General features: G+C 40.7%; 2 protein-coding genes across 3 annotated transcripts in view; one reads left to right on the top strand and one right to left on the bottom strand.

The window, feature by feature from the left end:
- Polr3g (RNA polymerase III subunit G) overlaps positions 1-898 on the bottom strand; it is a 28482-nt gene extending 27584 nt beyond the window's left edge. For both annotated transcript variants that reach the window (XM_003479459.5, XM_013143503.3), the window contains exon 1: positions 743-898. The gene's annotated coding sequence lies outside the window, so the exon portion shown is untranslated. The remainder of the gene's footprint in view (positions 1-742) is intronic.
- Positions 899-1371: 473 nt separating this feature from the next.
- Mblac2 (metallo-beta-lactamase domain containing 2) lies at positions 1372-14852 on the top strand. The gene is made up of 2 exons (XM_003479460.5): positions 1372-1863; positions 11596-14852. Exons 1-2 carry the CDS (start codon positions 1410-1412, stop codon positions 11979-11981), a joined length of 840 nt encoding a protein of 279 aa, XP_003479508.1. The 5' UTR covers positions 1372-1409; the 3' UTR covers positions 11982-14852.
- The last annotated feature ends 272 nt before the right edge of the window (positions 14853-15124 follow it).

Here is a 15124-nt window from a genome sequence, read left to right as displayed (position 1 = left end):
TCCCTAGACTTCAGTAGTGGAGGAGGGTACCTTCCTTGCCATGAAGCATTATTACCAGTCGCCACAGGTCTGCCCAACTATCTTTTACAACGTTGTCTCTCGGGTCTCTTTATAATGTCTCCGGGCTAAGGAGGGAGATTAGTCAAGTTCTTAAGGGAATTACTGAGGCTTCAGTGATCCCTAATCAGACGTGCCAATCCCCAGGAGGAGGGGAACAGAAGGGATGGGATTCCAGGTCCTAAGTGAGGAGATGGGTGGGGCGGCGGGCCACACCCAGTCATTACCCACCGCTCCCTGTCTCAGGGGGCTGCATCGTTCCCACTCACTTTTTTTACTTCGCTGCAAGACCAAAGAACTCTCCTAAAGGGAAAGAGTTGCAGAATTGCATGTCTTTGAAAAGACACGCCATAATCAGCATCCTTGCTCCCTATGATTCAGGGTAAAACGCCAATCCTCAAAAAACTGACGACCGGTGTGTCCCCAGCTGCCGTCTGCGGCAATGGCAACGCCTGAAGCAACCGTAAAGCCAAGGGTATGTAAAGTCCGACGAGCAGGGAGCGCCTCGATTCCCTTCTAACTCACGGCTCTCAGGAAGAACATACTGTGCAAGACGTGGAATCGACTCTACAACGTTACGCTTTAAGGTCTCTCCACCTGTTCCCCGTTTTCCCCCCATTCCCCTCCAGCGCCCCTCTAACTCTCCTCTACCCTCGGCATCCCCTCCCTTCAAGGCCCCCGTTACCTGCTCACTAAGTCTCCAGGCTCGGGCAAAAGCTGTGCAAACCAAGGGCCAGCAGGGCAGCCGGGGAGAGAGCACCGGTGCTCGGGGGTCGAGCCGCACCTGGCAGACACGTGACCGTCCTCCACGCGGCCGGGGAGCTAGCACTCAGCCGGCCGGCTCCGCCCCGCAGATAGGCCCCGCCCCCGGACCTAGGCCCCACCCCCTGGACCGAGCGCTTTTTAGCCCTTGGCAGGCGCCGTAATCCTAGCCCGAAGCTCCAGGCCCCACTCTTTTTGAGCTGGCTGGGAGTGCGCATCCCCGCCAGTCAGTTGGGGCGGGCCTGGCGCCTGCTACGCTGTGCTCCGGCTTCTACAGTTGGACCCCTGCGTGGGGAAAGTGCGGCCTTCCGAGTTTCCAGTCAGCTGCAGAGACCACCGCGCTCAAGCTCGCCGGCGCGCTGACGCAGCCTCAGCTCTCTGCGGCTCTGGCGGGAGCGAGCACAACGCATGCGCAGAGCTGCGCTACCTGCGCGCATCCCTCCCCTCCCTAACCGGCCCCGCCCTCGAGGCCCCGCCCCCCACGCTGCGCCTCCTCCTGGGCTGCAGGCTCAGAGCCGCACGCAACCGCAGCGGCTCGGGTCTGGACCGCCGGTAGGAGGTACGCGCGCCCGGCCTCACCCCTACCCAGCATGTCGGCGCTTGAGTGGTACGCCCACAAATCCCTGGGCGATGGCATCTTTTGGATCCAGGAACGCTTCTACGAGTCGGGCAACCGTGCCAACATCTGGCTGGTGCGCGGGTCGGAGCAGGACCTGGTGATCGACACGGGCCTGGGGCTGCGCAGCCTCCCCGAATACCTGTACTCGTCCGGCCTGTTGCAGGACCGCGGGCCCAAGGAGGACGCGCCGCGCCGGCCGCTGCTGGCAGTGGCCACCCACGTGCACTTCGACCACGCAGGAGGGCTCTACCAGTTCGACCAGGTGGCCGTGCACCACGCTGAGGCCGAAGCCCTGGCTCGGGGGGACAACTTTGAGACGGTGACCTGGCTGTCGGACAGTGAGGTGGTGCGGGCGCCGAGCCCCGGCTGGAGGGCCAGGCAGTTTCGCGTGCAGGCGGTGCAGCCCACCCTGGTGCTGCAGGATGGTAAGGAGCCTCAGGGGGCGCGCTGTCGCCGAGGGAGGGGATGGGAAGGGACTCTCCGGGGCTGCGCGTTGCAGATCTGCGTAACCGCGGTGGGTTTCTCGTGATGCATCGCGGAAACAGCACTTCTGCCTCACCTTGCCCTGAGCAGAAGCCCACTCGGGCCCAGCCGAGGCCCCCGCCACTGCCTTCTGTGCCGAGAGACAGCCTCAGAACGGTGTAGCGGCTAAGGGCTTGGGTAGAAAACCCGCACGACCCCCAGTCAGTTTTCTGTTTGCTTTGCTGTAGTGACACTACAGAAGCTTGGGATCTGGAATTCCCGGTTTTCCCTGCGCCTGGCTGGCATTTCCAGGCGCTTTGGTAGCCAGTAGATTTTAAAGGCTTGGGCAGCGTGCGGGTCTGGCTCTGACTTTTGAGAGCTACGCTTCCCTCCGTCGGCGCTGGTGCCAGCGGTTCCCACCTGTAGGCTATGGAAGGCAAGCTCACTGGGGTTGCAGTCCAGGCGTTCGTTCAGCTGTTCAGGTGGGCCTGTTTTCCTGACGGTGCTCCACAAGAGGAAAAGCCTGACAGCGACCACGAACCTGTCTGTCTTCTGTTCTGATAGATACTTAGTTAAAAGCAAAGCCTGAGAAAAATGAGGGTGGGTATTTCCGGTGGAGGTGAAGACAGGATGCAGTTCAGAGGAGGGAAAAACATGGAATAAAACAAAGTAGAGTAAGGTTCCAATCCTCTTTCCATCAGGAACTTAATTGAGCTAATTAGCCACGGCAACGTTATTTGGTATATTGATTTCCTATTTTGAATGCTTTTTATTTTGTTTTATACTCAGTGCATTTGAAATAAGGCTACTGACTTCCAATCAAATGCGTTGTCTGGAGTCCACGGAACATAAACCTCAGGTTTGAACAAAGCATATAGAGCACACAGAAATCCGGTGCAGAAATATATGATGATAATTTTGAATAGGCTGTGAAAGCCTCTTCCTTTCTCCTTTACTTGGTTTAGTTGCCAATTTCATTTATCAAAATATGTAAGGGTAAAAAGTTTGTGCAGTACAGTGAAACTCACTATAGGACTAAACATTATAGCAAATATATTTCAGAAACTAATTTACCTTCCAGATGAGATCTTGATCATGTATGATGACTAAAATATTGTAATTCTGTGTCTCATCCCCCACCCATCTCTTCATTAAGTTGTTAAACCTAAAGATTAAAACTTTTAGGAAAAAACTTTTAGTTGAGAATTTTATATTAGCTTACAATATGGAACTTTAAAAATACATTTACATTAACTATACTTTTGATTATATTTCTTGATAAAATTGATACTTTTAGAGGTAATAATTTCATGCAGTTGATGATTCAAACTTAGTTCTGGCACCAGGCCAAAATATCTTTAATATTTCAGTTGTTGAAATAAAAAAGTTGTTTTTGACTTTCGATTCTGTGCCAGCAGTGGGAAATCAGGGTAAAATAATAGGGATTATGGTTTTATACTGAGGCCATAGAGCCTGAGAAGAAACTGGTTTGAAAACCAGGCTTCCTCTATCCCAGCTGATGGGAGAGTCCTAACATTTTTGAGTTCTACAGTCCCTGCAGGCACCTATGTGTATGCCTCTGAAGGTGTGAAAAGAAAGCTTCATATTTACAAAGCACTTAAAGGTTATAGTACTGTGTTATCAAAGTGCTTTTCATTAGGGCTCGAATATGTCACCCTTTAAAGTAGCATCCAATTTCCTGACTTTTCAGAAATATTAATTTCCTGTGTCTTCTGAACAGTGTGGCCTGCTAACACACTATTAACATAATCTTGATACTTGGAAGGTGATATAAACTATTTATATTAAAAATTCACTTACGGTTGCATACACACAGGCTCAGTGCATCCCTAGCAGCATAAAGCCATCATTGTTTTGGTTACAACACAAGGTGACTGGAACCACTACTACATTTCATTTAGTGATTGATGATCACTTGTCACGGAGAAGCATAAATCTGTGCACTGTATCTGTAATCCAGGAGCTGATTTGAAACAAGGAGAACAAGGAATGAATAGCCCTTCTTCGTTGTCTTTAATGAAGAACAACATGCCTTATTAATAGTGAACTAGTGTCTTTATATAAAAAGGCAGCATAGACCTTAAATAAAGTACATATGGATGGCCATGTGTCATTTTTTGCCTACTTTTCATAATATTTGAATGTTCAAGTTATCACATTTTTGCACCCATTATCCATGTTTGAACAGTTTGCCCAGAGGCAGCAAGATGTTGTCTTCCAGAAGTTGTTTCAGGTAGACTTAAGTCATTTGCAGGTTTAAAATAAAAAAGAGATGCCAGAAAATTAGTTCATTTGGTTGTTTCCCAAAGCCCCACTAATACTCTTAAGAGACTGAGGTTTAAGTATAAATTCCCATTGGCTGAGATGATTATTTTGGGTGCTAGAAAGTACATATGGTGACTGAATTAGCAGTTTTATACTGTGCTAATAAATCAAGATCCAAAACAATTTATCCTTAAAAGCCTTAGGAATTAGCAGCAGTTGGTACCTCAGTGGGGTCAAAAAGAATATTAAAATAAGCAGAATTGGCCATAAGCACTTCAAGAAGTTGCTGGAATGCTAGGAAGTCTCTCTTTAAGTGAAGACCTCTCCCCTAGCTAGTTTTCTATTATCTGAGGAGAATAAAATACAGTGATTTCTTGATTGCAAGAGGCTGGACACTCTTGAGCTCAGGGAGTCTGTAAGGAAAATAGGAAGAAGAAAAAGTGTATTTCCTAGAAATCTAGGAGTTTGAGAGCCTTTACCTTCCAGGAAAGGAAATCAGAAAGTTCTTATCTGGGGAATCTATCTGACCCCTAGAGGAAGGACTGTAAGGTACTCCTGTGTAGAGGCTCCCTAGGTAACCCCCGGCTGGTCTCTCCATCAAGCGTACTTCACTAGGTGCCCTGCATGTGCTTCCAGCAGCATTCTGATCCCCTGCTCTTCAACTGGAAAGCAAGGATTGTGAAAAATCTGAGAAAATCCTCTAACGTGATCAAATATTAAAGCAAATAGCATAAAGCGGTGGTGGTAAAGATATGGCGCACAAGCTATAGCAGGCTCTTTGTGTCACTGAAAGGTCTAAAAAATTTGCTGTCATTGGCATGAAGTAACCTGAGAACGAGGGACTACCATCTATATCATCCAGGGACATAAGACGAGTATCAGCTTTCGCATGGCTGCAATACCCAACATCTAAAGGAGGAGAGGTTTAATTTGGCTCACATTTTCAGGGAATTCAGTCCATGGTTACCTGGCTGCAAGGCAAAAACATCATGGAGGAAGGGCCTGGTGTAGCAAAGATGAGTGGTTCATACAGCCAAAGGGGAGAGCAAGGGAATATTGGCCAAGAGAAAGGGAGCACATATTGTACTGAAAGTCCTGCCTTTATAACCCACCAGACACAGCATTTGGGGTCCCACATGTCCCCAAGCCAATCTCCCAAGCCAGTCAAGTTGACATTTTAAACTTACCCATCACAACAAATACCACAAAGTTCCCAGTCAAATGAATGAACATAAATTAGTGAACATTGCTGTAAAATTTCAGAGTATTGGCATCAAAGGACACTGCACAAATTTCTAAAAATTTAAAAATATTGTGTATTCAGATCAGAATGACTTTGGAGCTAGAAGAGATTTCGCCTTTGAGTGATAATTATTCCTGGTCTCAAACTCTAGAGTGATTTAAGTTAACAGAAAATTATTCCCCAAATACAGTTACTTAGGAAACCCCCAGAATATGCCCCTTCAAAATAAGGGGGTAAACCAAGAACAAGGAAGGCATCTAATGAAAAGCAAAGCAAAATAAAGCATCACCATGATATAATAGGTGACATTCTGACAACAGTGGTAGCCAAACATTGAGCTCTGGAGTAGAAGGCCTGAAATGTGATTTATTTGGGTGGGCAGATGGTAAGGATGAGAAATGGATCTATTGTGTGTGTAACAGTGTTCTTTTGAGAGTGAGGGCAGAAAAGGCTAAAAATCCCTCTCAGAAATCAAGGACTGGGAATCTACTCAGCAGCACAGTGCCTACCTGGCAAGCATGAGGTCATGAGTTCCATTTCCCAGTACAAAAAAAAAAGGAGTATATCTAACTGGTAAACCAGTTGGCTAGGCAAGGTGGCACACACTTGTAATCCCAGCACTCTGGTAAGTGAAGGCAGGAGGATTGCAAGTTTAAGCTCTGTTAGTAAATTAACTTAGCAGTAACTTATTTGCCTTCCCTAAAAATCATACAATAAACGACAATGGTTTTTAATCCAGAGAGAGACTTTCAATCTGAATTAATTATCCCATATCAGAATTGTGGTCAGGTACAATAGATTATGGAGAAAGCTGGGGGCAGCTGATGGACTCTTTATGTCATTTCTGGGACTGGAGACAAGATAGGAGGAAGTAACAAATAAAGCTGTTTCTTTGCCCTGAAATAGGTTTCTGTTCCCCAGGGTGGATGAGCTGCTTGCTCTGCTGTCCAGGATTCCAGCAGATCTAGAGTGCTTTCAGACCCTTTGGCCCTGTGGTTACACATTGCTTGGCATCACCTAGAAAAGTCATTAGAAATGACTATGTTATCTGAATTCTATGTGGAAAAGCAACTATTTGGGAAGCTTGTTAAAAATAATAATTTCTAGTCCCTCATACCCCAAATTTTGGATGACGAGAATTGGTATAGGGAAAAGGAAGCTTTACTGCTAACAGAGCACCTGGGTGATTCCGACATGGTGTGTCTGCGTAACATGAGTCGAGCTCTGGTATATTTTAGAGAATTACGCCGCACTGACTTCAGACACTACCCTGGATCTAACAGATCAAAAACTGAGGGTTAGGACCCAGCAGTCTGTGGTTTAACATGTCCTGCAGGTGATTCTGATGTCCCCTGAGGTTTGAAAACCTTTGGTGTACCACTCATTGCTTTGCACGTTTGCTAATAATGAGAATTGTTTTAGTTTCTTGTCCAACATAGAGATTCCAGACACAATTCCCTAAGAGACTGATTCAGGATCACAGATTATTCGTACTGTCGGGCAAGCCCTAAAAATCCAGGCTTGATTTTCTTTTCAGGCTATGATGCACATGAACGATACCTGGAAGGCTCTTACTGCTGATGCTGCTCCTGGCGCTTCTCAGGTCATACTTTGGCCAGCAAATTACTACAGCAGGAAAAATGATAGGGATGAAAGAAGAGATGTACTTCAAAAATAAATCATTACAAGTCCAATGTATCTAGAAAGACCCCTAAGAAAGCTGTTGAAGCCCCTCATTTGTCCAAATGAGTCTCTATATGAGAAGAAAATATCAGAGTATAGGCTTCAGTATTAGTAGATTTATTCTTCGAACTGTGAGCAAGATTACATTATCAGCTAAATTGCATTAAGGCTGTATATTGATAAGAATCAGTGGTTGAATGGTTTAACTTAGTACTCTTTAAAGTGAAATTCCAACCAAACTGTTTCCCATTGTTTACTGTAAAATTTTAGTCCCTGCTTTAGGTACGGTACTTTTTTTTTTTTTTTTTTTTGTCTTTTTCTTTTTTTATCGGTACCAGGGATTGAACTCACCACCACACACTGCAGGTGCTTATGCCGCTCAGCTAAATCCTCAGCCCCATGGTACAGTACTTTTTTTGTTGTTGTTTCTTATTATGATGCTCAGTAACAAGGAATTTCTTTACTCCTTAATTGAGAGATGAAAGAATGTGAATTTTTTGCGGTTGCAAAGCAGAAGCCAGAAGAACAGCATATTCAGGTTCATTTGAAATTTTATATTTATAACTATTAAAATTCACCCATTTAACATGTCTGGCTCAGGGCTTTTAATATTTCTGCAGAGATGTGCATCTGTTGCCACAACCAACTCTCACTGTTTCTCCTGCTTCCAAAGGTTTTCACCATGCCACTTAGCCACCGCTATCACTCTCCAACCTCTGTGTCCCACGGCCCAGCCTAGACTCATCTATTCTGGACTTTCACCTAAGTGGTGATAGAACTGTGGGGGACCCGCAGCTGGCTGAAAAGATAAGAAGTATGAAATGTAAATGACCTTTATTTTGATCCCCTGGGGTGGTGCCTGAGGGGGCATTAAGGATGCACAGGTAGCCCATTGGCACTAGTTTGGCCCCAGAGGTAGATTCCTTCGGGGAGGGGGAAATAGGAGCTCCTTGGCTTTACCTGCTACAGTGTCCTGTCTGGGCCAAAACCCTTTCAAGTGGAACCATATTGTGTATGGATCCTTGTGCTTGACATCTTTCACTTAGCAAAGTGATTCAAGATTTGTCCATATTAGAAGATGGATCAGAGATTTCATCTCTGTTGACAAATATTCCATTTTATGAATATGTTTCATATTTTACTGATTCATCATTAGTTGATGTATATTTGGATTGTTTCTAATTATTTCCTAACAGCTTTGTTACGGAGTGTTTTATATACCATGAAATACAACCATATTAAATGCATGGTTTGATGAGTTTTAGGAAATGTTTATGTAAATGTAACCATAACTACAGTTGAGATTAAAGAATTTCATTGCCTGAAAGAGTTCCCTCCTGCTCCTTTGCCCACTATCTCTACCCCCCACCCCTGACCTAGTGGGGTCTCTTATGTTGCTAATAATAAGCTTTAATAATAAGTTGCTAATACTAAGTTGCTAAGTTTTAATAGTCTGTTTTGTGTCACCATAGTTTTGCTTCTCTGAAAAGCTTTTGTAAGTGTAGTCTTGTGGTGGGGTTATGGTTTATGTCTAGGCCCCCCCACCCCAGCCTCATGCAATCATGGAGGCAGCTGAATCTAGCATTTGTAATTGGCTCATTGTCTAGCACTAGGATTGGTGGTGTGAGTGCTGTACCCACCCAATGGTGGAGCTAGCATACAATATAAGGGAGGAAAAAGGCATATTTCTCTTCTCTTCTGCCCTTTCACTCTTGCTGTGTGTGGCTGCCATCAATAGTTAACCACTCAGCTATGCCCCCCTGCCTTAGACCCAGCTGAGTATGGACTGAAACCACCAAGATAAATAAACCTTCCCTTCCCTAATTTTGGGTATCAGGTATTTTGCCTCAACAATGAGAGAAAAGTAACCAAGACAGGTGTGCTGTCTTCTGTATCATCCTCCTTCCCATTGGGCACTGCTTCAGAATTTGTCCACATTGTTGTATTCATTAACAATTTGTTCCTTTCTGGGTGTGAGAAACTTCTGTCTCAGTCACTTTCTTCTTGCTGGAACAAAACACCTGACATCCACAATTTAAAGGAGGAGAGGTTTATTCTGGCTCACAATTTAATTCAGCATTGACTGGATCCAGAGAAAGAAGATATCAGAGGGGCATGGTGGAGGAGAGCTGCTCATGGCATGGTGGAAGGGAAGCAGAGAGAATGGAGGGAGGAACTGGGAGAGGAGATAACACCTTTCCAGGTCACAACACTACTGGTCCCCCTGTCCAACCAGGCCCACCTCTTAATATTGCATCAAACCAGTCACCTTCTGGAAGTCCCACCTGTGAGCACATGAAGCTTTAGGTAGCATCCATATATAAACCCTGACACATTCCAATTTATGGATAGAACATTTTTCTCTGTTGAGGGAAATTTAAATCTTTCCAATTTGAGGCTGTTATAAATAATGCTTCCACAAATGCTTGCATACAAGTCTTTATGGGGACAGGTTTTCATTTTCCTTGGTAGTTACTTAGGAATGGCGTCCCTGAGTTACATTGTGTGTTAATTTTTAGAGGCTATGTCATAACTTTTCCAAAGTACTTACACTATTTCACGTTTCTACCTACAAGTCTATAAGGCCTCTGTTTTCTCCATGTCCTTACCAACACTTGGCTTTGTCAATCCTTTTGAATTTAGCCATACTAGTTATCATTATAGTAGTGTTTCATGGAGATTTAACTTCTGTTTCCTTAATGACGAATGATGTTCAGTGTACAGATAGAGCAAACCGTCTTTAATATTTTCTAACTTCCCTTTTGAGTTTATAAATTGGAATAATATTCATTGTATATATGTATAATGCCTACATTAATTTTATTATCTATTTTTTTGTTAAAATTATTACAAATTCTATTTCTAGTTACACAATTTCTACTCATATTTTAATTATGCCCTGATCACATAATTTACTTTGTATGATTTATTTCCTTTGAATTTATTGGAATCTGCTTTACATACTGGTTTTATAGTCTGTTGAATAGAAACAATGAACTTTCCTATTTTGAAGTTCAGTATTTTATAAGTAAATACATTAGGTCAAGTGGGTTAATGAGAATTGTTGGGGCCTTCTGTATCCTTACTAATTTTCTATTATTTAATGAGTTACTCAGGAATTTTTAACTTCTCAAATGTAGTTCTTTATTCTTATTTCAGTTATGTCAGTTTTTCCTTCACATGCTTGTTCTTTTTTAGGTGAATATACACTTACCATTTTTAAATTAATTGATCTAACTTATAAATTTTTGTCTACTTAATGTAAAATCCTTTTTTATATTAATATAGTCACTGTAGTTCCTTTATCGTGGATATTTGTCTGGTATAAATTTTTTAGCCTCTTTGTCTTTGATTATGTAATTTCTCTTCATATATTTTTAATTCAATTTGTGATCAGTGTTTATCTCATTCATATTTAACATAATTATTGATTCAGTTGGATTTCAATCTGCTGTTTTGTTATATCTCATTTCTTTGTTTTTATCTTTCTATAATTCTTTATTTTTTCATTTGATTTGTAAATCCTGATTATTATACATTTATTTAATTCCTCTAATAATTTTCTTTTTTTTTTTCTTTCTCTTTTCATTGCTGGGTATTTGACCTGGGCTTTGGGCATGCTAGATAAATGCTGTACTACTGGGCAATACCCCCAGTCTCATCTATCAACATTTGAACTATAGACATTTTTATTTTCTTGCAATGGTGTGTTTGCACTGGAGATTACAGTGCACCTCTTTCTTTACTTAAAGTTAGGCTGGTTTAATTCCAGTGAAACTGAGCAGTTTTTCATGCATGCAGCTCCGTTTCCTCTGCATTGTCAGTAACTTTTATGAGCCAGAGATTTTGTCCTGCTTAAAAGTTAGCAAAGTAGCTACCACAGTTCAGTGGGTTCTGGCAGAGGACTGAGGATTCCTGCTCAGAAACAAAGAATAATTTATTACAGCAACAGCATAGCCAGAGCATCATGCCGGGTACCACTTCCTGGAACCCTACTTCCCACGGTGCCACATAACACACACAAAATCTGATACAGACCATGGGAGCAACATTCATGATTTTGCCAATGGGATAGTGGGAAAATGGATGTTCTAAAAGTAAATTTGCAAAATTGTGCAACTATGTTTATCTTGTATACATCTACAATATCCATTGTTATTTTAAAAGCTCTCAGGAGTCTTGCAGAGAAGTAAGCTGTTAATTTTCTTTGAAGCAAGAGTTCCCAAAATTTAATCTATTTGTTTAATAACCCTAACAGTACGTAAGTGTTCTACATTATTCACTTTGACAAACATTGGCCTAGCAAATAAAATGAAATACAAGCTGCTTGTTTTTAAGTCATTGTTAAGAAATTTACTATTTTCAGAATAAAATGAGTATCTCCTTCCTAATTTCTTTGAACCATTAAACAGATTTCTGTTGTTTAAGTGATTGGAATCGAGTATGCACTGTATTTATCCGTGAACTCTGTTTCCATCTGTAGGGGACGTGCTCAACCTCGGCGACAGACAGCTCACCGTCATGCACATGCCTGGCCACTCAAGGGGCAGCATTTGCTTACATGACAAAGATCGGAAGATTCTCTTCAGTGGGGACGTGGTCTATGACGGGTCCCTGATTGACTGGCTCCCGTACAGCAGGATAAGCGACTATGTGGGCACTTGTGAGCGTCTGATAGAGTTAGTGGACAGAGGCCTGGTGGAGAAGGTGCTTCCTGGCCACTTCAATACCTTTGGTGCAGAAAGGCTGTTTCGATTGGCTTCTAACTACATTTCAAAAGCTGGCATATGTCACAAAGTGTCTACTTTTGCAATGCGATCCCTTGCGAGTTTAGCTCTACGTGTGACAAATTCTAGGAGCTCACCCTAGGATCTACACAGGCACTCTTGTTTTGATTAACCCTATGTTAACCTGGTTCATTTTGTGCTGTTTAAAATAGTTAACATGAGGATTTCAAGAAGTGCTTTTATAGCACTACTGAGTGTTAGAGAGAAAAGATTGCGAATAATAAGCCAAAAAAGAGAAAGTCTTACAGTTTTTTCTTTCTTTCAAGTAATAAACCATTTAAATAAGCTTATATATAATTTGCCAAAACTGTCATTTTGTAATATTTGCTCTAAAAATGCCCTAAGAGTATATAGAAAAGCAAGAAGGCATTTTATAGCAAGAGAAAGAATTTTCCTTCCTCACTTTTCTCATTTCCTAGTTCACCTAGGAAAAAAACAGATACGGAGTTTTATGCTTGTATTCTAAACTCAGTTTTTTCATTTTATTATTTAAAGAGAAAGTTCCTTGAGTTTAAGACACACATTACAAACTCAGTACTAACAGATTAATATTTATGGTGACAGGTAAATCATCCCATAGTATGGTTCTCTTTAATGCTCCCTTTAATTTATTTATTATTTATGTAATATAGCAAATATATAGATATATACACTGTGTAATTTAACTCATGAAAAGTATAATAAATTTTGTTTTATTGCAAAGCTTTAAATATAAATTGCAGAATGCTTCAGTAAAAAGCTATATATTGTTGTCTATTATTATGTAATATTTTCAGTGCTAAAAGTAAAATTCAGATATATGTAATCTAACTACAAATGGTCAGACTTCTCAAAAGGACACTGTCAGGCAAATTTGAAAATATACACATTGAGAATAATTTTTTATTATATCCTATTTTAATATTAACAATTACTGTAAACAAAATTTCTCTTGTTAAATAGCAACTTCAGTATTGTGTCATGTTTTACAAACATATAGTGGTCTACAACACCTTGATATAAACCATTCTTTTACTTAGCATATATATGTATCACAAAAGGATTTTCAAATTAATTGCAAAGCGTGCATTAAATATTGACCTAGAATGAAATGCCTTTCTTATCCTGATTCACAACACCTCTTCCTGTTCAGTATTCTTTGTCTTAAATGAAAACAAGTCTACATTCATAAAATCATAGGAAAATTTAAATTACTATTTAGTAAAATGTTTTGGGTTGGTGCTCTTAATAATTATTTAAAATTCTTTTTGCAATATTTCATAAAGGTTTTTTAAACAGTTTTTCACTACTTTTCTATTGACATGTCTAAGACCAAATGATATAGCTTTGGAAATTAGATCTTTCAGTATTAGGAAGGTCCAACAATTTTGATTTCTGTCAAATTATGTAACTTTTTCTACCTTGTAGACACCTAGATTCTTTAGGTTTTTAAAATTCATTTAGTGAAAAAACACGCACATACACACCCCACATACATACTCATAGCCACATATTACCTGCACAGCACTGCGATAAACACTGTGGAAACTTCAGAAGTAAGAGACACTGTAGCTGGAAGTTGAAGGCACACAAAACATGAATGGTTATATATGCAAATAGAGTTTAATATAAAAAATACATGAGTGTAAGGTGCATAAAGGGATGGGTGTGAAGTTTGGTTAGAGAAAATATTCTGGAGGAGCTTTTGAGTCAGAGATTGAAGAATGATTTGTTCAGTGTCAGGGAAGGCACAAGAAGACCCAAGGATAGTGAATTGAGAATTTCTGTGTAGAGTAGTTTATTCCTTGTGACATAAAATTTAGGAATCCCAGTTGTTCCAAGCACCATGTATTCAACACGAGAAAGATTGGCTTGTGATTGTGTATACAAGTCATCCTTAATGACATGCTGAACTGCCACCTGCCACCAAGTGAAACTTAGAATCAGGCCATGATTGGTTCAAATACAGAATCCATGGAATTCTCTGGGATGGTCACTTAAGGCAGCTGGTCGGTTTCATACTGATAGTGCAACATCCAGAGTATAAATTTGGTTCAGGGCAATTACAGTCACTTAATGAGCCTTAAATATAGCCATTATTTTTATATCAGTAGCACAAAAGAAAACCAAAAGTCCTTAACCACTGACCATTTTATCATATTTTAGAAATTTTTTTTAAAAAATCAGGGTATAGTAGGCATTAAGTTTTATTAGGAACTATTGACTCCTGCTGAGGGATTTCCTTATTTATTAAAAGTGCAATTTTTTCGGAACATGCTAACATTTTTAATTCCCCTTTTTTTCAATTTTTCAAATTATCCAGTGTAAGACTGTGATGTCTTGCTGTTGCTACCATGTGAATACAATGAAAATAAATGGGGGGATATGACTCATTGAGTACCCATGTTGCACATTTTGAATATGCATTGTTTAATGTAGTCCTTGTCCCAGCACCAAGACATAATAAACCAGCCTCATACAATGGGACTGGGGAGAAAGCTGGTACCTGAACACAAGTCTGTTTGCCCCTACACTGTCTTTTCCTGGTCTGCACAACACTTAAAATTGGCAAAGTGTATCTTTACTTTCCCAGATGCCACATGTGCCAAGAATAAATCAAAAGATGCTAAAGCTTAACATTTAAAAACAACTTTTAAATACATATTTTAACCCTGACAGTGACCCTTGTTATAATTTATGATTTTTGGAAATATTAGTATGTAAGTGTAAGTCAGAGTTGTCAAAATGTAAGACATTTAGAATAACATTGTTAATAATCTTTGGATTTTGATTTTTCCTTATGTAATGTCTCCTTTTAACTGAGAAGCTGAAAACCCTGTATGTTGTCCTAATGTAGTTGATTGTGTATGTGTTATATGGATAGTAATATGAATGTGACATGCACAAATTGTCCTCCTATTTCAAATAAGTATAAACACTTGTGTGATAAATATTAAAATGGACATTTCTTTCAGTCTTTGACTTGTGCTTTCTATAATAACAGATTTCTATTTACTATAAGGATATTTTCTGTATGAGATGCAGTTTTGAAGTATTCATAACAGTAAATGTCAAATCTATGGGAAATAATACAGAACTCAGAACACCTAATAAACCATCAGTGCTTAATAAGGTATTTCAAAATCAGTGGATAAAATATGGGCTATTCAATAAATATGACACTTTTTGATGTAGGAACAAAAGGCTTGTGCCGTTATAAAAATAAATTCCAAATGGATTAAACAC

The sequence above is a fragment of the Cavia porcellus genome, unplaced genomic scaffold, assembly GCF_034190915.1.
Source record: "Cavia porcellus strain 051 isolate PalLab524CR breed Dunkin Hartley unplaced genomic scaffold, mCavPor4.1 scaffold_2, whole genome shotgun sequence".
NCBI classification, from domain to species: Eukaryota; Metazoa; Chordata; class Mammalia; order Rodentia; family Caviidae; genus Cavia; species Cavia porcellus.
This window is presented reverse-complemented; position numbering and strand designations above follow the sequence as displayed.

What these genes read in the sequence shown, in the direction of transcription:
- Mblac2 (XM_003479460.5), top strand. Translation starts at nt 1,410, where the DNA reads ATGTCGGCGCTTGAGTGGTACGCCCACAAATCCCTGGGCGATGGCATC. An exon ending in CACCCTGGTGCTGCAGGATG is followed by an intron (nt 1,864 to 11,595) that starts GTAAGGAGCCTC and finishes TTCCATCTGTAG; the next exon opens with GGGACGTGCTCAACCTCGGC.